This window comes from Aedes albopictus, chromosome 1, assembly GCF_035046485.1.
Source record: "Aedes albopictus strain Foshan chromosome 1, AalbF5, whole genome shotgun sequence".
Classification (NCBI taxonomy): Eukaryota; Metazoa; Arthropoda; class Insecta; order Diptera; family Culicidae; genus Aedes; species Aedes albopictus.
Window position 1 is genome coordinate 286774632 of NC_085136.1, and position 23300 is coordinate 286797931.

A 23300-nucleotide genomic window follows, 5' to 3' on the forward strand; every position below is an offset into this window, starting at 1 on the left:
ATTTCACTAGCACACCTTAAAATTTTCCTACTCAGATTCTGAGCTGTATTTGATTAAATAACAAGATGTGTATGATTATTTCACTAACCCAGCGAGCAACCCATTGATAATTAGTTTCATTATCTTCAATAAGAAACAAGTTGAATATGAATTCAATTAATGTTTTCCAAGTAAAACCACAGAGAACAGACATCCAGGCTAGAACAAATTTCATTCGGGAAGCTGTGTAAGGATTTGAATCTTTACTTGAGTAATGTTGCAAACCAATACACGATGACAACACTAACGCCACCAAACACCATATTGCCACAGTCAGTGGTGAATTGAAACATTTCAAGTGGTGAATTAAATTAGTATGGGAAATTAACCGATTGCAGCGCCACGCTATTGCCACTTGTGTTGCCGATTTCAAATGGCCGTTAAATTCCTTACACAGTTTCGGAACTGGACTTGGATGTCTGTTCTCTGTGGTAAAACCATCACATTCTCTGGGTGGAACTATACTAGGGTGCACACTTGGTGACACTAGCGCCAAAAGGTAAAACAACGACAAATTTGTACCCCGATTCGAAATTTGACAGCGCCGCGTAATGGCCACATTCCCAGTTATTTCAAAACAACCGTTGCAATGCTTTACACAATAGCACTGCATGAGCTTGGACGTCTGTTCTCTGTGGAGATAGTGAGACACTACAATATCAAGATCCTCATGGGCGACTTCAACGCGAAGGTTGGTTCCGACAACTCGGGCTACGAGCACGTCGTGGGACGGCATGGTTTCGGAGAAATGAGCGAAAATGAAGAGCTGTTTGCAGAGTTTTGTGGCAATAATGATATGGGGATTGGGGTATCGCTCTTTCCTCATCGACCAGTGCAAAAAGTGACATGGGTTTCTCGTGATGACGTCACGGAAAATCAAATCGACCACATCTGCATCAGCCGAAAATGGAGACGGAGCCTTCTTGATGTGCGAAACAAACATAGCGCCGACATTGCGTCCGCCCATCATCTCCTAATCGGCGAGATCCGACTGCGCATTGTCAGGATCTAGCGACAGGAGGAGACAATCGGGCGCCGGTTCAACACACGCCGACCGGAAGACGCTACAGTGAAAAGGTCCTTCGTCGAGGAGCTAGAGAACCGTGCTGCGAATATTCCAGAAGGTGGAAGCGTAGAATGGAGTGCCATCAAGAACGCCCTCATCTCCACCGACGAGAATAATATGGGTGAGCTACGCACCCGAAGAAAGTAGTGGATCACAGATGATACCTGGAGAAAGATAGAGGAGCGAAGGAACGCCAAAGCCGCAATAGAGCGAGCGAAAACACGGGGAGCCAAAGCCGTAGCCCATCAGCGCTATTCGGCTCTCGAGAAGGAAGTGAAAAGCTCATGTAGACGGGACAAAAGAGCGTGGGCGGACTCCCTAGCCGACGAAGGTGAGAAAGCCGCAAACACAGGCGACATCCGTCTCCTCTACGATGTCTTACGTCGCCTTAGTGGGACCAAGATGAATGCTACGATGCCCGTGAAAGACACGTCTGGACAGTTACTGACCGATCCGGCTGACCAGTTGAAACGCTGGTTCGAGCACTTTGGAAACCTTTTTCAAGTGTCGGTCACGCCATCAACACATCAGCATGATCCGCCAAGGGTTCGACGCATTACCCGTGTCAACACCGAAGCTCCATCAGTGCAGGAGATAGAAACAGCCATCCGTAGCATGCAATCGAACAGAGCCCGAGGGGTCGATCGCATATCAGCTGAGATGCTCAAAGCTGACCCCGTAGTATCCGTACAACTACTGCATCAATTATTCTGCAACTCTCCAACGGCAGCAAGCAGGATTCCGTGCCGGACGATCCTGTGTGGACCATATTGTCACGCTCCGTATCATTCTGGGGCAAATCAATGAATTCCAGGAGTCTCTCTACTTGGTGTTCATTGATTACGAAAAAGCTTTCGACCGTCTCAATCACGGAAACATGTGGGATGCCCTCAGGCGCAAAGGGCCTCATTGAAACACAGTACAGCCACAGAGAACAGACATCCAGGCTAGAACAAATTTCATGCGGAAAGTTGTGTAAGGATTTGAATCTTTACGTCAGGGATAATAAATTTGAATTTATTTGTTCTAGCCAGTGAATCAAAATTCAACCATCGCGCAACAATAACGACAATGTCGCAACCTGAATTTGTTGCGACATTCTACCCAATGCGACATACGTTTGTCCCAACTTGAAAAGAATGGAATAAAGATCATGCAGCACGAGTTTAGAGATTTTTAAGCCTTGCATTTTGATTTTCGAGCGGTAACTTCGAGTCGGTAAACACTGCAACGCTGCTGAAGATGTATCATCAAAAAGTTCCGATTTCGGGTTGGTAATAATTGATTATTCACGAGTTGAAAAGAACGCAACAAATTCAGCTTCCGGTTTGTATGCAACAAAAATTTTCGGGATCATGTCATTATCTGTTACCAGTTGGGATAAAGAGTAATCGCTGCGCCTTCTTTGTTGCTTGTTTTGTGCCTCTTTTGTCTGACAATTCTCTTCACTGGTTCTAGCTGTCACGTCGGTGGTTATCCTCCAAGCACAGACAAACAGACGTAACACTCTTTAAAACAGCTTGGCACATGCATTTAACGATCAATTCAAATTTCATTTGATTTGCGCGATCATTCCACCAGAGGTGCTAGTGTTCGATCGCTTTGACGTTTGCCAGTGTTCACGTTGCTGAATGATGCAAACGAAAATTACAGGCAATTTGTGTATTGTCGGGCCGCCACCAAACCGGACTTCGCACAATCAACTCGCGACGTTTTTTAATCATGTCAAATGTAGTGCGCATCCTTCCCGTTGTTGTCAGCAACACAGCGCACTAGATGCGAAACAGTTGCGACACTTGTGAACCAAGAAAATTGCAATTTTTGATTGAATGTCGGTCTTGATTCCAACTGGATAGACAATAGTAGTGTGCGTGTCAGAAAAACGTAAAATCGAAATCCATCATGGCCGACAGTGCCGCGCGCGGTTCTACCAACAGCTGGCAGTGTGCTCATGAAAATGACACCAGGCAAAAGTTTTAGATGAATTTCCTTTAAGAGTTACGTCTGTTTGTCTGTGCTCCAAGTATACATCCTTGCCGTACTCCAGAAACGACCCGAATGGGATCAGACAAAACATCGTTGTGCACTACTCTGCACGTTAATGCCCTGTACCACAGAGAGCAGACGTCCAAGTCCAGTTCCGAAACTGTTGTAACACGCCAGCCTGCGAGTTTGTCGGGTTTAAAGTAAGGTGGCTTATGCGCCACTCCTTTCGGAGACCACCTACCAGTTTATGGATTGCCCGGCCGTTGAGACCCCCAGGGAATGGGTCTAATTACTCCCGATCAAAGATACAAACGAGTCGGCTGACGTCAGACTTCGGGAGACAATTCAAGGGAAAAGGAAAAGGATGTTATTTCTTTAAGACGAGGAAACGAGACGGTAATAATATAGTAAGATCGCTACGTTTTCATCACTGGCTGACTTAACCAACCCTCGAACTATCCAACAGAAAATTAGAGAGTTATCTCGGTTATTTCGGGGAACCGCCCCAGTAAAATAAATAACAGAAAATAAATTAAACAACGACCGATATTAACATGCTAAACCTTCACGGAACTTTATTGACGACTGTCCTCTATCATCAGGGTAGTTTTATCCACCCACAACGCCTAAAAGTATTCCCACACTCAATACATAGACACAAAACATTCATTTGTACATTTATTCTCTCTCCATTTCTCTCACTCTTCGCTAGCCTAGGCCTACTCTTTGCTTTCCCTTCTGTCTACTTTCTTCCTAACCTGTCGTCGTTGTCGTCAGAGTACTCTACGTGCAAGTGCTGTTCATCCGGGACGGTGTGCGTGTGTGTGTGCGTGCTCAGAGTGTGGCTACCGGCGCAAAAGCGGGTACTACTTGGTACTACGGTGGGCCACGTGATTCGAAAAATTACGCTATCTACTTCATATAGCTTCGATAGCGGGAAAATGAGCCATGCGCATGGACTTACCTACTATCATGCATGATTTACTCACGGTTTGACTTTCGTTGCGTACGCTTGGAGGTCTGCTTCCGAGATCTACCCACGGCGGTCACTCATCGAGCATGAACTCGCCGCTGGGGATCGCGCGTCGAGGGGTGTCGAGATGGACGCTGCTGCAGAAAACCTCCGGTCTGTGTGTTGGCCGACGGGGGCGGCCGTCGCGGCGCCGCCGATGAACGTTTCGACGGTTGGCGCAATTTGACGGTGAACTTGGGTGTCTTCTACCTAAGCCTAGGGCGCGATTGACGGACGCTGGCCCTCTTCCGGTTTCCGCACCTCCGGGAAAAACCTCGTAGCTGACGGTGGGGTCAGAAGCGATCCTAGCTTGGGGTGTGACGTGTTCGGTCTTGAAGACGACCACAGACCTAGTTGGGGAGCACGTGGTGTCATACGACGACCAAATTAACACACATAAAATACACGCAAATTTCACACACGGTTTACCTGCACAAAACTAATCCAACGCACAATCTCCTTCTTCTCGACAACTTTGCACAAAACTTAACTGCACTACTAGCTAAAGGGAAAGACTTAATAAGTTAAATGAAGACAAAGCATGTTAACAAAGACTACCTTTAAACACACGTCACGGCGCGAAACTTGAATTCGATCACTCCTGCCTCTTCCACTAGCCAGAACGAAGTGGTTGATCAAAGTCCTAGATGCCTCAGATAAGTCGCGAAATGCAATTACCACCATCAGGTCTGAAATATTTCCCGAGAGAATACCGCAGATTTTCGTTTCCACGCTCGCGAAATATTCAAGGTCAGGGGGAGGAGGGTGGTCTGCATCGAAAGTCTTTCGTCATACGACTCGTCTATATCTCCGACCCAAGAGAGAGTCAACCCATTCGGCAAAGTTCAACATCCTTTGAATGCAACTTTAGGGGGGTCAATGCACAGCGCCGAGCGCGCAATTTCGCAAAAAGTGTTAGCACTATGCCTTTTGGACTGCAGGTCACATGTGCGTGTTGGCTGTAGTGGGAACTCATTTAACTTGTCCATCTTAAGAGGTGCTACTCGTGAACTCGGAAGAATGTTCATGCGGAAAGGTTAATAATGTCTTTTAGACTGGTTCAATATTTAGTCTATATCTATGGGAATAATTTTATTGAAGATTACGAAAAACATTTAGAGAACAAAAACTACATATGTATACCCGTTACACTGTGTAAGGAATTTAACGGCCATTTGAAATCGGCAACACAAGTGGCAATCGGTCACAATCGGTTAATTTCCAATACAAATTTAATTCACCACTTGAAATGTTTCAATTCACCACTGACTGTGGCAATATGGTGTTTGGTGGCGTTAGTGTTGTCATCGTGTATTGGTTTGCAACTTTACTCAAATAAAGATTCAAATCCTTACACAACTTTTCGAATGAAATTTGTTCTAGCCTGGATGTCTGTTCTCTGTGCGAAAATCTCATCAGTTTAGGTCGTATAATATTCTTATATTGTGGATTTACCGGCTACTTGTATTCTACCGGTCGCTTCAGTATGGCCTCCAAAGTAGCCGTTTTATAAAAAGAGTAACTTAAAAATGTTTTTAAACATTTATATTCTATGCGCTATTCCTCGTTGTCACTAGCTATTCAGCGACATTCATTTTTTGACAATCAAGTTGATTTTTATATGAAAACGGCTACTTTGTAACGGCTACTCAAGTAACCGCACAGAGAACAGACGAACATGCTCGAACAAAATTGCTTGAAAATCTTGTGTAAGGAAAAAACAAGCTCAGTGGCGACATCGACGGTGACTTTCCCACTCAAAAACTTGTTTCGACACCATGATGGCGTTTTCTAAAGAAATATTTCACTAGCGCACCTTTAAATTTTCCTACCCAGATTCTGAGCTGTATTTGCTCAAATAACAAGATGTTTATGATTATTTCATTAATCCAGCTACAAAATTTGAGCAACCCATTGATAATTAGTTTCATTATATTCAATTAGAAACAAGTTGAACAATAATTCAATTTTTGTTTTCCAAGTAAAACCACCACATTTTGGTGCAATTATACTAGGGTGCACACTTGGTGATACTAGCGCCAAAAGGTAAAACAACGGCAAATTTGTACCCCGATTCGAAATTTGACAGCGCCGCGTAATGGCCACATTCCCAGTTATTTCAAAACAACCGTTGCAATGCTTTACACAATAGCGCTACATGAGCTTGGACGTCTGTTCTCTGTGCGAGTCTCTGTGGTAACCGGTCGAATACAAGTAGCCGGTAAATCCACACTATTATACGGTCTAAATTGGTTGGACTTTTACACTTGGGTCAGCGCTATCGCTGGAAATGCAATTTACTCATTTTTTGAGCTGTTCCAGTTTAGCTCAGTTTTGTGTGAATCTTACTCATTTTAGAGTACTAAGAACATTTTCTTAGCGTGTGTGGCAAAGCGAAATATTTCAATCGCCGTTCGCTTTTGAAATGTATCGTTGAACTCACTTTTGACTAGATTAGAAGAAGCGTGTGTAAATGTCAGGTCATCTCACTGGCGTTAGGCGTTGTTTGTTTTCACATAATCAACAGCACGTGTGTGAAAACGGTTCAAGTTTTTTTAATTTTTCCGAGTAAAACTGTAAAAAAACGATGAATTCGACTGCGGTTACCAGAATTAGCAGTTCCAAAGCTGCATTTGATAAGGTAATTAACGATTGGTTGGTCAAAATTGATTGGACAAATTCAAAGTGAATCTTTTGTTTGCACTCATCTGACAGCTGGCTCCAGCGGCTTCCAAAGGCGAATCGAACGCAAAAGACCCTCCAAAAGCAGCCCCACTGAAACGGAAGGAACGTCCGTGGAAGTTGCGCCACGTTCGAACGTTCACCCGGGACTTCAAGGAGGTGAAGCACACTCCGCGGTACTGTTACGTGTGCCGAGCGCAGTGCCGGGATGACGAGCATTTCGCCAAACACCTGGAAGCCCACGGGAGCGAGTTTCGATTCCTACGCCAGGTGGAGGACTACATAGTGGAGGAGCCGCTGTTCCAGATCCGTTTGGATTATCGGCCGGACTTTGCCAAGACGTTGGTGTATGTGAAGAACGTTTCGCCCCATCCGGTGGTTTTGCTGAACATGGCCTACCTTCACTTGGCCGACGGTCAGCTGATGACTTTGTTCGAAAGCGAGAAGCGCATCCCGTGGGGCTCGTTCTCGACGTTTTCATTCAGCAGCTGCCAGCTGTCGGAGCTGGAACGAAATTTTGCCCTGATTTTGGTTGGAATGGCCAACCCGAAGACGGAAATACTGGAGCAGTACAACGTGCAGGTTACGGAGCTGTGCCATTTCCTGGGCGAGCAACTGGTTCTGAAGAAGCCGCCGATCCATTGCCCAGCGTTGAATCACTATCCGGTTCCGGCGGTGGTTCAGCAGCTGCACAAGAACGACTTTTCGCCGAAATCGAAATTTCCCGGAGCAAAGGAATTGTTGGAGCAGTTGGCGGAATTTAAACAGGAAGGCTTGAATCCGGCAAACTACATCCAGTACTTGAATGTGCTGAACCAGATTGAAGATTACGATCTCCAGGTGGAATACACCAAGTACCGAATCAAGGAGGCAAGATTGGTGCCCGGAATTTCGGAAAAATTCTACCGTTTGTCGGTAAGTTTGGGGAACAAACTGAGAAATACAAGAAAGTTTGAAGGCTGTTAACAACCTGTGGTTGTACGAAATTTCATTGAGCTGTAATATAACTGATTTGAAAAATTAATGGTGTTGTTTTTCCACTTCCTGTAGATCGATCAATTCCAAGTGGCGCCCACCATGCTGGACGAGGAATGTAACGTCAAGGTGATCATTCCCAGTGAGTTCGAGCCTCGATGTTTCATGGGAACCATCCATAAGATACATCCGGATTATATGGTCATCCATATGAATGCCCCTCCGGAACCGTCGCCGTTTTATACGGTTGTCTTCGAATGCAATCGGTTGACGTTCCAGATGGAGTACTTCGCGTTATCGCTGCTAGCGAAGACCGACTTGGAGAAGTTGCTATTCCCCAAGCCACCGGTTGAGAAGAAGATTAAGTTCGAAAGGTAAGGTACGAGGTTAGCGTAAATGCGGACTCTTTCATTTTATTTCATTCTTTCCAATATTGCTTAACGGTTATTTCCAGATTCGATTGGTTCAGCAAGAACGTCGCCACAAACACCGAGCAGATGTCCGCCGTCCGGAACATCGTCAATCGCACCGCCTTTCCGGCTCCGTACATTTTGTTCGGACCTCCCGGCACCGGCAAAACCTCGACGCTAGTGGAAGCGGTTATACAAATTTGGAAGCTTCAACCGAAAGCCAACGTTTTGGTGGCGGCATCGTCGAACTTTGCGTGCGATGAGTTCACCAAGCGACTGCTGGAGTTTATACCCGCTACGGATGTCTTCCGGTTTCTGTCCAAGGCGTGCGAGAAAAATATGCTGAACATGAACGAGGCAGTCGTTGACATTTCCAACTTGGCGTCTGGCACGTATGCCACACCTTCGTGGCACGATATCTACAACAGTCGAGTTGTAGTGGCCACGGTTACCATGTGCGGTCGACTAGCCCAAGCTAAGATCGATCCGAATCACTTCAGCTACATCTTTATCGACGAGGCGGGAAGCACCAAGGAGATATCCGCTTTAGTTCCAATCGCTGGAATTGGAACCAACGGAAAGGAAATCACGGCTAGCGTGGTGCTCTCTGGAGATCCGAAACAGCTGGGACCTATGATAAGGCACGAATTCCTCCGGCACACGGTCCAGGAAGTATCTATGTTGGAACGGCTCATGAACCACGACATATACTTGAAGAATCCGGCTACCGGTCAATACAATTACCTAGTTATCACGAAGTTGTTGAACAACTTCCGTTCGAATAAGCACATGTTGCAATTTTCCAACTACGCTTTCTACGATGGCGATTTGCTGCCATGTGGACCTGCCTTCGCTACCGACTGGGCCATCGGATGGTCGGAGTTGCCACGGAAAAGCTTTCCGTTATTCTTCCACGCGGTTCGTGGTCAAACGGAGAAAGATGCCCATTCAAGCAGTTTGTACAACCGCCAGGAGGCGGATCAAATTATAGCCTACATCAAAATCATTCTCTCGACGGAGATCAACGGCCGGACCGTTGGGGAGAACGACATTGGGGTCATTTCGCCGTATACCAAGCAGGTCCATCACATCAAAAGTCTGGTCAAGGACAACAACTGGGACCAAGTGGAAGTCGGATCGACGGAGCAGTACCAAGGCCGTGAGAAGCCCATTATACTCATTTCAACGGTAAGATCCGGAACGTCCACCGTTGGTTTCCTGAACAACGAGAAGCGGTTGAATGTGGCCATTACTCGAGCGCGGGCGCTGATGATCATCGTTGGCAATCCGGATACGTTGCAACGGGATATTTATTGGTACTCGATGCTGAAATATTGCGTCGATAACGGAGCGTTCAAGGGGTGTTCGTTCAAGCTGGTACCGCCGTTTAAGCAGGAAGCTACTGGCAATGAAAACAAAGATTGGTAGAATTATGTAACTAGAGTAAGTACTTTACAATTCATACCTTACCATACATTTTGCTATTTCTTACCTCTTCAGGTATTCCACTGACTCGTTTTTTTTATTAATAATATATTATTGATCTAGACGAATTTATTATTATACGCGCAATATTTCAGTTGTAACTTTTGATTACATATTAACAATCTATTTTCATCAAGCATTGTTTTTCCTATTTTCTCCATTGAAATGGAATTGTTGATAAATAGTATCATACTTTTATTAATATTTAAAAAATACCTTCACATCAATCGATTCTTCGAAGCAATATAAGTAGTTACTTACGACGAAACTGTTTCATCGAACTTTAGGTAAGTTACTGAACTGCCGTGAATCGCAAGTCAGTCCCATATGCAAAAAGTAGGCATTGAGAAAATGGACTCCGAAGTTTTCAAATTCGGTTTCTATGTGAAACTTCAAAAAATCGCAATGAATTGAAACCTTTTGCGATCATCATGAAACTTTCACACATTGCTTCAAACGTAAAAACATAACAGTGAAAAATATAAAACTGGCTAAAACAGCGTTAGGTTTTGTATTGGAGGGTACACTAGTTCGTAATGGGACTGACTTGCGATTACATTTCATTATGGGACAATCTGACTTGTTGTTGGTTTTCAATTTTACTGAACAAACTATATATTTTTTTTCACGCAGCTGAAAGATCATCCGAAGAAAGATCGGAAACGGCCATTAACTCATTTTTGCCCAAAATGCAGATGGGACTGACTTGCGATTCACGGCAGTTACTTGATTGAAAAGGACTATATTGCAATTTCTACCTGCCATATCCCGACAGGGCGGTTTTATATCCTTTAAATGAAGAATAACAAGTCCAAAGCTTGTGCAGTCTCCGCCAATAATGGTCCAATAACCCCGGTTAGTTTTACCCCTGGGCTTGGATTATATCTTCCAGGAAGTTTTGATTTCAGGCATGTGACCGATGTGCTTTGCAGTAATGATTGGAATAGCTGAATGTATAATCAATTGCAAAATTCTGTAAAAATCAGATCTTCAAGTCATCTGATATAGTTATACTGATCATGCTGTTGCATAGTATATCGAACATTTGTCGAAGTCATTTATGTGCCGGGAAAATATAATTCCAAGTTGGTGAGAATATTACAAACTGAGGGAGGGTAATAGGCCCAGTCAGACCCCTGAATGGGCAATGTGGGTTAGTGTATGGGAATGCCATTGAAGGTTTGTAATATTCTCCGAGGCTTTCGAAATCCAACAGGGCGCGTCCCCGGGTTGCGGATAGGGGGAAAAGGGAGATTTTTCGCATTTGTACTGTAGTCAGCCAATGTGGTATTATCTCCTATGGTGTTGTAGTGCGAATGAATGATCTCATTCTATGGGAATTCGAACCTTGTAATGTATTTTTTCCCTTTGTGGAGTTTAGGTCACCGTCGAATCTTATATATTACGATTGTTGACTATTTTCGGTGAAAACACACACTAAAACTCGATTATACATAAATATTTTCACCGAAAATAGTCAACAATCGTAATACATATCTTGTAATTGTAGTATATACCCATTTTAGAACTTTAAGATTTAGAGTGTACCATCAAATGACAGCAATGTCTAGCAACACACTTGTGTACTCACCAGGTACCTTAACACACCCATACTTGTGAACGAGATAAAAGCAGAGACAAAATAGATTTGCCAGTTCATTCTTGTGCTAACTGTGATCCAGCGTACTTTATTACAAAACCCGAAATATATCAAGTGTCGACGAGCCTGGTGCTAGGACCCTTTTAACACCCAAGACGCCAATCGGACGCCCAGAAAGTGCCAAGTCAGTAGGCGGGGAGCATTCAGTAGGTGAAAGAAACCTTTGTCTAGTAAGTTACTTTGGTGCGGCTGGAGTTTTCCTCACGGTGAGTTACCAAGTGTAGAAAAAAAAAAGTGATTCGAGTAAGGAAATCAAGTTTTATTGCTTGGATTGAAGCTAGATTACTCTAGTAGTGAAAATCATTTTGGTGCCGCGCAGGTTTTGGCATCGGCGTCACGTTATTGTTCCAGTTTGCGAAAAAAAAAAAAAAAAAAGCAGTGCGGGAAACAAAAGAATTCGGCCATTACAGCAGTAACAAAAGTTTCCTTTTCTTTATATTCACTTAGGTCTGGTGAATATCGAGGTGGATATTGAAAATTGTGAACTCTCCGTTGATTGATTTCGCGAATTCGGACCAGCACCGCGATTCCCATCCGGCCAAGACGGAAAGCTCAGGATTTTCGTGCGGTTTGGTAGAGCGCAGATACCGGGAGTGGCGTTCGCGAAAGCTGGTGAGCTGATAAAGGTCGGTCGGAAGACAAAACCGGCGACCAAGTTCCGATTCTCGACGTTGTTTCGCAGCCTACCGGGAGCGGTGAGTGCCTGAGGAACGAAGGGCCTTAGACGCGACATCGGCAAAGGTCGATAGAGTGTAGCTTTTATTACTGGTGAGTCAAATTTTCTTATTTTTCTTCTGGGACGAGCAGTGACACATTTTGTTCCTTTTATTTGAACCATTTTCTTTTCTCGGGTAATTATTTTCACCACAGTTCTGTTGTCTGAATATCCTTTCATTCAATTGTGTGACTCACAATAGCCTTTTTAAAGTGCAGTAGTAGAAAAACAAAAACATGGCGCAATCTTCGGCGCAATCCTCTTTGGCAACCAACATCGAGCCTTACAGAAAGGGGGCTGGGTTTACTGAATGGGCAGAGCGTTTAGAATACCTGTTTTCAATTAATGCAGTTAAAGAGGAGCACAAAAAAAGCATATTTAGCCACTTTAGGTGGTCCTGTTGTGTATTCTGAATTAAAATTACTATACCCTAATACCGATTTGAATACTATTGCATACAGGGATATGATTTCAAAACTAAAGGCAAGATTTGACAAAGTGGCGCCTGATATTATTCAGCGTCTGAATTTTAATAACCGTATGCAACAGAAGGACGAATCGGTCGAGGATTTTGTCCTTGCTGTAAAATTGCAAGCTGAATTTTGCACTTTTGGTGATTATAAATCTATAGCCATCAGAGACCGGGTAATTGCTGGTATAAGGGACAAGGCCCTCCAGCAGCGGCTCCTTAATGAGGAAAATTTGACACTAGCAACAGCAGAAAAAATCATTGCCACTTGGGAGGTGGCAGGAGCGAACTCCAAAGGTTTGGCCGACAATAATGTTGGGGAAAGGATTGCTACTATAGCATCTGATAATAAACTTGACGACAAGAGGCTCAGTAAATTAGAGCAATTACTTGCAACAATGAGGTTGGCTAGGGCGGAAAATGTAGATCCTGGGGAGGGTCACAGTAGGGGACCGGTGAAGTCGAGGTTAGGCTATAGACAGGATACCCCACGAAGACAAGCGAGCTACAACGAACGGTCAGGACCATACAACCCCAGGATGCGAGGGGACTGGAGAGGCAACCGAGACAAGCAAAAAGGACATTATGCGGATTTGATTTGTGACTTTTGTGGAATCAAAGGTCACATTAAGCGCAAATGCTTCAAGCTAAAGAACATGAAAAGGGATGCAGTGAACTTCGTGGACCAGCAGAATCCGGAACCCAGTAGGGACGATGGCTGGGAGGAGCTGTTCAATAAGCTGAAAGCAGACGATTCTGAGAGTGAGGATGATTGGGATGCAGGTGATTTTGAATGTATGAATGTGACGTCTTCCAAAAATAACCCTTGCTTAATAGATGTTGTTGTGGATGGCAAAAATTTGCAAATGGAGGTAGATTGTGGTGCCTCAGTGTCAGTAATAGGCAAAAATCAATTCTTGGATATATTTAACAAACCGCTTGTACAATGTGAAAGGAAACTGGTTGTGGTAAACGGGGACAGACTCAAGATTGAGGGAGAGGCTAATGTCTTGGTGGAATTTCGAGGAACGGTTAAAAATTTAAAGATTTTGGTGCTAAATAGCGATTATAAATTTATTCCGCTAATGGGAAGAACATGGTTGGATATTTTCTTTCCGGAATGGAGAAACTTTTTCACTAATATTGGAAGCATTAATAGCTTATTGATGGACAAGGCTGAGACAACGGTCAATGAGATTAAGCAAACCTTTTCAAACGTTTTCATCAAAGATTTTACACAGCCCATAAGAGGTTATGAGGCAGAGTTAGTGCTAAAAAGTGATGTACCAATCTTTAAAAAAGCTTATACAGTTCCCTATAGGTTGAGAGATAAAGTATTGGATTATTTAAATAAGCTTGAGGAACAAAATGTTATTACACCTGTTCAGACAAGTGAATGGGCCTCCCCTGTTGTGATTGTGACAAAAAAGAATAACGACATTCGTCTGGTAATCGATTGTAAGGTATCGATCAATAAGGTAATCATACCAAATACGTACCCTCCCGAATAGAAATTGTAATGTAGAAAACATCAGCACACATCTATAAAACCTTAACATGTAATGTATATCGTTGTTCTCCTAATGTACTCAGACTTCAATGTAACATCTAAGTACACAGTAATACATAAGATTTACATGTAACATTTAAGTCAAACTTCAATGTGATGTTGAACTTAACATCACATAACATCCAAAGACAACATCTTCTAATGTTACATCAAAATCAAATGTCATATCGATTTCAATTGTTGCGCTCTTGAAACATCAGACTACATCTAACGACAGATAAATGTAATGTAACATTAGAATCAAACTTCATATTGATGTCGGGTGTTGCTTACTTGAAACATCAGAAAACATCTAACAACAGATGATTGTAATGTTACATTAGAATTAACTGTCATATTGTTGTCATGTGTTACTCGCTTGAAACATCAGAATACATCTAACGACACATGAATGTAATGTAACGTTAGAATCGAACATCATTTTGTTGTCATATACTGCTCACTTGAAACATCAGAATACATCTTAACGACACACGATTGTAATGTAACATTAGAATCAAACTTCATATTGATGTCGAGTGTTGCTCACTTGAAACATCAGAAAACATGTAACGACACCAGAATGCAACGTTACATTAGAATTAAACTTCATATTGATGCCCCACTCAATCATCAGAATGGATTCTCAGCTCATTAATTTGACGTTTGAGCGGTGCCGTGTTTACAGAAAATGAACCTAAATAAATAACACAAACAACACGAAGCCGCTCAAAAGTCAAACAAGTGAACACGTGCATTTGTGCCAGGATTTGTGCAACAAAAGATAACTTTCCCCACACGTGTATAATTCATAACACAGGTATGCATGATACCTACACAAAATCGGCCAAATTCCGTTGGATTTTCTGTTAGACACACTTTTAAAATCAGCTCGTGCATCCACATAAGCCTGTATTTTGCTATAATTTAGGCATGGCAATATTGTTTAGTAGTTATACCGAAAACCAATAAAATTCCACAAAAATGTGAGCGAATGAGCTATTTTGAAATTTATGTGAATTTTACTCATTTTTGAGTGCCATGGAAGTTTACTTAAAATTAGTGACTTCACTTCAGCGTTGCACGTCAAGTCTTTCTTTCCGCAGTTAAACTTCGTTTGGAAACCTGCGCTGAAAAGGTAGAGCGGAAGAAAAAGTAAATTTTTAATCAGTTTTGTGCCCGGTTCTCGTGAATATTTATCTTTTCGAATAGAAGTGAGTGTCAGTCGTCCGGATAATATCAATAAAGACGCCGCGATGAAAAAAGACGAGTGATTTGGAAACTCCGAAAAAAAAAAACAAGCTCCAGCTCCGACAGTGCTGTCATCTAATTGAATCGCGGGTGAATGAAGGGAGAAAACGGGAATTTCGGGCCGAATGTGATAGAAGAATACGTATGAGTGTTTTGATTCGAGCCTAAAGCTCGGACCGGCGGAACTGCACCGGTAACTTCAGTTCCGGAAGGACTCCCCGCAAATTGACGACTAGAAGCAGCTCGGTAGGGAGCAACCGAAGGTCGTCGTCATCCAGTGGAAGCTGCTGTATTTGGTGCGGCAAGAACAATTATCCCCTGGGATGCATTCTCCCGACCCAGAAGGGCACGAAGAAGCACCAGAAAAAGGCGACGACGACGGTAGGTAGTGGATCATTGACATCCCAGTTCTTCGGCGGCGATGGGTGACAGAAAGTTGCTTCACCTCGGCTTCGGCGCTGTCCAACAACGTCGTCCTCGTCGTTGTCGTCCGGTACGTTATCGACGGTCTCTAAGATCAATGGACGGAAGAGTAGTGGGAATTTCCCAGATCGAGAGTCAACCCGAATCAGTCTGGTGAGTCAAACTTTTATGTTTAAATATTACATCACATTAAATAAATCATACTTATGTACGCTAAAGTCCTTCTATGACATTTGGAGGATTTAATTAGTGAATAATTTCCCGATCACCACAAACTGCGAAATCTTGGATTTCGACTAATTTTTGGACGGAGATATTGAATATGAAATAATCTGGATACTCCTATAGAATTCAATTGGAGATTTGTATTTTTGCAAACTCTGACGAGATTTTTTTCAAAGTATTTTTCAGGGGATCCCAGAGAACTTATTTCTAGTTTCAGTCACCTATGGTGGTGCAGAGGGCCGAATTAGGTTTTTAAATTTTCCTCTCCTCTTCTTGCCGTAACGTCCTCACTGGGACAAAGCCTGCTTCTCAGCTTAGTGTTCTATGAGCACTTCCACAGTTATTAACTGAGAGCTTCCTCTGCCAATGACCATTTTGCATGTGTATATCGTGTGGCATGCACGAAGATACTCTATGCCCAAGGAAGTCAAGGAAATTTCCTTTACGAAAAGATCCTGGACCGACCGGGAATCGAACCCGTCACCCTCAGCATGGTCATGCTGAATACCCGTGCGTTTACCGCCTCGGCTATATGGGTTTTTAAATTTTTTTATTTTTAAATTTTAAATCTTTTTCTGAACCACTATGATTTTTTTCATACTTTTAGAATTTTGTTTGAATAAATAGGGTTTGTGTGCCATCATTAATCTCACGCTCCCAATTTCATCCTATTCGAAAACAAGCTATTACGGCACCGATTGATTCCGTTCTTTTTGTTTTCATGCGTGCTCACTTCTAACAAAAAATATGATTCATCAGGAACTTTCTCCAGGCATTCCTCGAGGAATTCTTCCTGACATTTTTCCAGGAATTTCGCCTGAGATTCGTCCAGAAATTACTTCAGGAATTCCTCCAAAAATTCCACCAGGAATTCCCCTAGGAATTTCTACAAGAATTTATCCTGGAATTCTTCAAAGCATTCCTCCATGGATTTTTCCAGAGATTACTACAGGAATTCATCAGGAATTTCTTTTGGAACTCCCCCAGGAATTCCTCCAAAGATTTTTTCAGGAAATATTTCGGGGATTCCTCCGAGAATTCCACCAGGAATTCTCCTGGGCATTCTTTCAGGCATTTATCCAGACATTCTTCCAGGAATTCTTGCAGATGTTCCTCAAAGAATTCTTTCAGCGATTATTTCAAAAATTCCTCCAGCTATTTCTCCAGGAATTGCTTCAGAGACTCTTCCACGAATTCCCCCAGGAGTTCTTCCAGGAGTCCAGGAATTTATTCAGGAAATCCGTCAGGGATTCCTTAAGAAATTCTTCCAGGATTTTCTCTACCAATACCTTCTAGAATTTTTCAGGGATTCCTCCAGGCATTCCTCCAGGAATTCTTCCAGATTTTCCTCCAGGAATTGATGCAGGGATTCCTCCAGAAATTCCCTTAAGAATTCATCCAGGAGCTGCTTCATGGATTCCTCCAGGAATTTCTCCAAGGATTCCCCCAGGGATTTCTCCAGGAATTCTCTCGAGGTGTTCTCCAGTAATTCCTTCAGAAATTCCTTAAGAAACTCAAGGGAATTACTTCAGGGATTTCTCCAGAGATTTCCCAAGGGATTCCTTTAGGAAATCCTTCAAAGATTCGTCCAGGAATTCTTCTAAAGATTCTTCCAGGAAATCATCCTGAAATTTCTCAAGCGATTATTTCAGAATTTTCTCCAGGGATTCCTTCCAGACTTCTTCAGGAGATTTCTCCACGAATTCCTCCAGGGATTCCTTAATGAGTTCTTCCAGGGATTGCTCCAAGAATTCATCCGAGAATTTCTCCAGGAATTTGTCCAGAAGTTCCTCCAGGCATTCGTCCAGGATTCTCTCTAAAGATTTTTCCAGGAATTGCTTCAGGGATTTCTCCAGAAGTTCTTCCAAGAATTCTTTCAGAAATTCCTCTAGCATTTCCTCTAGTGATTCCTCCCAGAATTCATCCAGGAGTTTCTCCAGGTATACTTTGAGGAATTCATCCAGGGATTTCTCCGGGAATTCCTTTAGGGTTTCTTCAGAAATTCATCCATGCATTCCTGTAGGCTTTCTACCAGAGATTCATCCAGGAATTACTTCATAGATTTTTCCGGCAATGCTTCCAGTGAATTCTTTCAACGATTGCTCCAGGAATTCATGGAGAACAACTGACCTATCTTATTTCATGGTGACCCTTCCAAGTAAGCAAGAAGTTACAGCTGCATTGGCGATTAAAAATTGAGGTTATGTCGTGTAATTTTGAAAGTTTGAAAGGGAAATACCAGTTCCCCATCGATTTTTTCTACCCAGTTTTCACCAAAAAGATTATCTGAAACGACTCAAATATGCGACTGAATTGCGATTATACCAGGATAATTTTAATTTGATTCTATAATTGCTCAATTCCACTTTAAATCTGCCTACATTGGGTCCTTTAAAGGAATCCATGGAATAATTTCCCTAAATCGAAACTTTAAAATTAATTAAATTAAAATTAATTTATGTGGAGCGAACCTGGTGTGGTGGTATGAACACAAGACTATCACGCCGAGGATCTGGGATCGAATCCCATTCCCGACATACTCACATAATGTGGTTATGCGTGGTCCCGAGATGAACTAGCCTAGGGTTAAAAATCTCGTTAATACAGACAAACAACAAATGTGAAGCCTCGTAGCCGTACGGTTAGGGTCACCAAGCTTCTAATCGCACCATGCTGTGGGGTGAGGGTTCGATTCCCGCTCCGGGAATTTTCTTGAGAATAGTTTCTTCTCCGTATCCACTGGTACATGCTCCGTGTGTCCCTTGTCTAGTGTTAATTTTCATTCAGTCTGTGCAGCCTTTGGCTGAAGACGGTGTCCGCGTCTTTATAAAATTAATTTAAAGTTTGTATGTACCTAAATGTTTTTTTTCTTTCTTCGGAACCCTTAAAGGGAGTATATCACCTTAGAATAGTGCGTTACGGCGCAAGGACTACCACATTAAAATTTGATCATGCTATTTTCCTAACAAATGTAGTCAGGCTCCTGTAGGAACAATCCAGAATCAAGATTTGATGTAGTGATTTTTTTTTCGGTGTGTCTGTTGGTGTGTTTAGTGTTTGCTGATAATGAACATATTCTTTCGAGAGGATTCAGGTAGGTTTATTATATAATACAGGAACTATGGTAAGGTGTATAACCATTGCAAGCGTATCACGAATAGCTTATTCAATGAAATATGTTGATACAGTTTTCCTTTCCAGATTTTCAGCCACCCAGTTCTGCAGCGGTCAATATGAAGAAACAGATCAGATGAATTATGCAGGCAGCTGTTTCAACACAACCAAATAATATTTTGTGCGCCTCAACGTTCACCAAACGTATCCTTTGGAGTCTACCTTCCCACTAACAATACCCAAATTCCCGAGACACCTTGGCCTGAGCGATCGTAAAGCTATAAGCATATATGTACATCTTTCATAGGTGTCCAAAACTAACCATTGTATTGATGAGAAGTTGTTATTAACTATTCGAATTTCTTTTGTTGTCCAATAGATTGTGTAAAATGCTACAAATTTGATCAAGCACGCCGTAAAATTCGTCACCCATGATTTGGCGCCTACATCAGTGGTCTAACGACTCTTCGCGTTCTCGGCACTAGTTCCAATATGTCGCTTAAAGAGTTGCCACATATGATGTTAGGTAAGCTGAGGTCAGTTAACTGACTGATGGGACACGGGAGCTATTGCAATGATCAAAATGTATGCATTACTAAGTCATTCTAGACGGACTATCGAAAGGAAAACGAGTATTTAAGAATATAACTTCAATCTATCATGCCGGAAGGAAGGTAAGGTGCTATGTAGTTAGAGGTGTAGACAATAGGTGTATTGATGAGAAGTTGTTATTAACTATTCGAATTTCTTTTGTTGTCCAATAGATTGTGTAAATTGCTACAAATTTGATCAAGCACGCCGTAAAATTCGTCACCCATGATTTGGCGCCTACATCAGTGGTCTAACGACTCTTCGCGTTCTCGGCACTAGATCCAATATGTCGCTTAAAGAGTTGCCACATATGATGTTAGGTAAGCTGAGGTCAGTTAACTGACTGATGGGGCACGGGAGCTATTGCAATGATCAAAATGTATGCATTACTAAGTCATTCTAGACGGACTATCGAAAGGAAAACGAGTATTTAAGAATATAACTTCAATCTATCATGTCGGAAGTAAGGTAAGGTGATATGTAGTTAGAGGTGTAGACAATAGGTGTATTGATGAGAAGTTGTTATTAACTATTCGAATTTCTTTTGTTGTCCAATAGATTGTGTAAAATGCTACAAATTAGATCAAGCACGCCGTAAAATTCGTCACCCATGATTTGGCGCCTACATCAGTGGTCTAACGACTCTTCGCGTTCTCGGCACTAGTTCCAATATGTCGCTTAAAGAGTTGCCACATATGATGTTAGGTAAGCTGAGGTCAGTTAACTGACTGATGGGGCACGGGAGCTACTGCTATGATCAAAATGTACGCATTACTAAGACATTCTAGACGGACCTAGAGACGGACAATCGAAAGGAAAACGAGTATTTAAGAATATGACTTCAATCTATTAATATCTATCAATCGCAATACACATAACTGTGGTATGTAAGCTAGAACATTAGAACACGTTTGTTTTTTGCAAATATGAGTATCCATCTTGGTATCAAATGGTTATGTACATCAAAGAACGTAAGAAAACGTCTGAATCTAATGTTTTTTCATCAACATACATCAGAAATACGTTTGAATCTAATCTATTTGCATCATAAAACATTTAAAAACATTTTAAATTAATGTCTGAATTTACGTCAACATACATCAGGAAACGTCTGAATCTGATGTTTTTTACATCAACATACATCAGAAATACGTTTGAATCTAATGTATTTACACATCATAAAACATCTAAAAACGACTAAAACAAATGTCAGAATTGACGTCAACATACATCAGGAAACGTCTGAATCTGATGTTTTTTACATCAACATACATCAGAAATACGTTTGAATCTAATGTATTTACACATCATAAAACATCTAAAAACGTCTAAAACAAATGTCAGAATTGACGTCAACATACATCAGGAAACGTCTGAATCTGATGTTTTTTACATCAACATACATCAGAAATACGTTTGAATCTAATGTATTTGCACACCATAAAACATCTGAAAACATCTAAATCCGATGTCTCAATTTGCATCAATATAACGTATAATTCTAATGTTTTTTACATCTACATACATAACAAAACGTTTGAATCTAATGTTTTTGCACATCATGAAACATCTGAAAACGTCCAAATCTATTGTTATTTTACATCAACATACAAAAGAAAATCGTTAGAGTTTTATGTTTTTTGCACATCAAAAAACATTTGAAAACGTCAGATTTTGATGTTTCGGATTATTTGCTTGACACCAGAAAAACGTTTGATTTCCTGATGTATACATTATGTTACCTTGCATAAACACATCTGAATCGTAATGTTTTCTAATGTTCAACATCAGAAGTACATCAAACCTTGATGTTGATGTATACATCGAAATTTAACGTCAGGCTAATGTAAATTTTTATTCGGGCTTTGCCTACAACACAGGATTTGTTTGCTGGTTTAGCCGGGAGTAAAGTTTTTTGTTCTTTAGATCTTGAAGGAGCCTACACGCAATTATTGCTGTCGGATAGATCGAAAAAATTTATGGTTATCAATACAATAAAGGGACTTTATATTTATAATCGGCTACCGCAGGGAGCATCATCAAGTGCTTCAATCTTTCAACAAGTTATGGACCAAGTGTTGCTGGGAATTGAGTTTGTTTACTGTTATTTAGATGATGTTTTAATTGCTGGATCGACTATTGAGGAATGCAAAGAAAGATTACTTTTGGTATTACAAAGATTATCAGACGCTAACATCAAAGTAAACTTGGACAAATGTCGTTTTTTTGTTACGGAGCTTGATTATTTGGGTCATGTTATTAGTGATAAAGGTTTGCAACCATGCGCAGAAAAGACATTGGCCATACAACAGGCAAAGGCACCTAAAAATGAAACGGAATTGAAATCATTCTTGGGCCTCATTAACTACTACAACAAATTTATCCCTAGATTGTCTGTGAAACTGTACCACTTGTACAATTTATTGAAGAATAAAGTTAAATTTGTGTGGGATGAACATTGTAATAGAGCTTTTGAGGAAAGTAAAAATTTACTTATTAATTCACAGTTTTTAGAATTTTATGACCCAAAGAAATCTATAGTGGTTGTTTCGGACGCTTCAAGCTATGGCTTGAGAGGAGTTATATCCCATATAATTGACGGAGCTGAAAAGCCGATAAGTTTTACGTCGTTTTCTTTAAACTCAGCGCAACGCAAGTATCCCATTCTGCATCTAGAGGCTTTGGCTTTAGTGAGCACTGTGAAAAAATTTCATAAGTATCTGTATGGGCAAAAGTTCCAAGTTTTTACGGATCATAAACCATTAGTAGGAATTTTTGGCAAGGAGGGTAAAAATCCTATTTATGTAACAAGATTGCAAAGATTCATCCTAGAGCTCTCTATTTATGAGTTTGAAATCCAATACAGACCGTCTTCCCAAATGGGAAATGCAAATTTTTGTTCTAGGTTTCCGTTAGAACAAATGGTTTCTGAAAATTTAGATGCAGAATGTGTGAAAAGTCTGAATTTCGGAAAAGAATTGCCCATCGACTACAAAATAATAGCCAAATGGTCAAAGGAGGATGAATTTCTCCAGCAAGTGGTGTCATATTTACAAAAGGGTTGGCCGAGGAAATTGGATAAGTGTTTTGCGGACATTTTTGCAAATCATAAAGATTTGGAGATCATTGAAGACTGTGTGTTATATCAAAATAGAGTCGTGATTCCGAAAGGTATGCAAGATAAAGTATTGAAATTGTTACATGCCAATCATGCAGGCATTGTAAAAATGAAGCAACTTGCGAGGAGAAATGTCTATTGGTTTGGAATTAATTACGATATAGAAAAGTTTGTTTCATCCTGTGATGTTTGTGGCAGCATGGCAATAGTACCGAAGCCCAAGGTTTTATCCAAATGGATTCCAACCACGAAACCATTTAGTAGGATTCACATAGATTTTTTCTATTTTGAACACCATGTTTTTTTGCTAATGGTTGACAGTTTCTCAAAATGGCTTGAAATTGAGTGGATGAAGAACGGCACAGATGCAAGTAAAGTTATAAACAAGCTAGTGGTGTTTTTTGCACGATTTGGGTTACCTGATATGCTGGTTTCTGATGGAGGTCCTCCTTTCAATTCAGGAGCTTTCATTAGTTTTCTCGAAAGGCAGGGCATAAAGGTCTTTAAAAGTCCACCTTATCATCCATCAA

General features: G+C 41.5%; 2 protein-coding genes across 2 annotated transcripts; both read left to right on the plus strand.

Annotated features, from left to right (window-relative positions):
* Window positions 1-6571: 6571 nt before the first annotated feature.
* On the plus strand, window positions 6572-9854 carry LOC109414932 (putative helicase MOV-10). Its single transcript, XM_019688782.4, has 4 exons — window positions 6572-6744; window positions 6819-7700; window positions 7836-8134; window positions 8215-9854. Exons 1-4 carry the CDS (start codon window positions 6691-6693, stop codon window positions 9596-9598), a joined length of 2619 nt encoding a protein of 872 aa, XP_019544327.3. The 5' UTR covers window positions 6572-6690; the 3' UTR covers window positions 9599-9854.
* A 1307-nt stretch (window positions 9855-11161) lies between these two features.
* Window positions 11162-14010, plus strand: LOC134286088 (uncharacterized protein K02A2.6-like). Its single transcript, XM_062847672.1, has 2 exons — window positions 11162-11521; window positions 11763-14010. The coding sequence occupies exon 2, from the start codon at window positions 12376-12378 to the stop codon at window positions 14008-14010; it is 1635 nt and encodes a 544-aa protein (XP_062703656.1). The 5' UTR covers window positions 11162-11521; window positions 11763-12375.
* The last annotated feature ends 9290 nt before the right edge of the window (window positions 14011-23300 follow it).

What these genes read in the sequence shown, in the direction of transcription:
- LOC109414932 (XM_019688782.4), top strand. Translation starts at nt 6,691, where the DNA reads ATGAATTCGACTGCGGTTACCAGAATTAGCAGTTCCAAAGCTGCATTT. An exon ending in AAAAATTCTACCGTTTGTCG is followed by an intron (nt 7,701 to 7,835) that starts GTAAGTTTGGGG and finishes CACTTCCTGTAG; the next exon opens with ATCGATCAATTCCAAGTGGC. An exon ending in AAGAAGATTAAGTTCGAAAG is followed by an intron (nt 8,135 to 8,214) that starts GTAAGGTACGAG and finishes GGTTATTTCCAG; the next exon opens with ATTCGATTGGTTCAGCAAGA.
- LOC134286088 (XM_062847672.1), top strand. Translation starts at nt 12,376, where the DNA reads ATGCAGTTAAAGAGGAGCACAAAAAAAGCATATTTAGCCACTTTAGGT.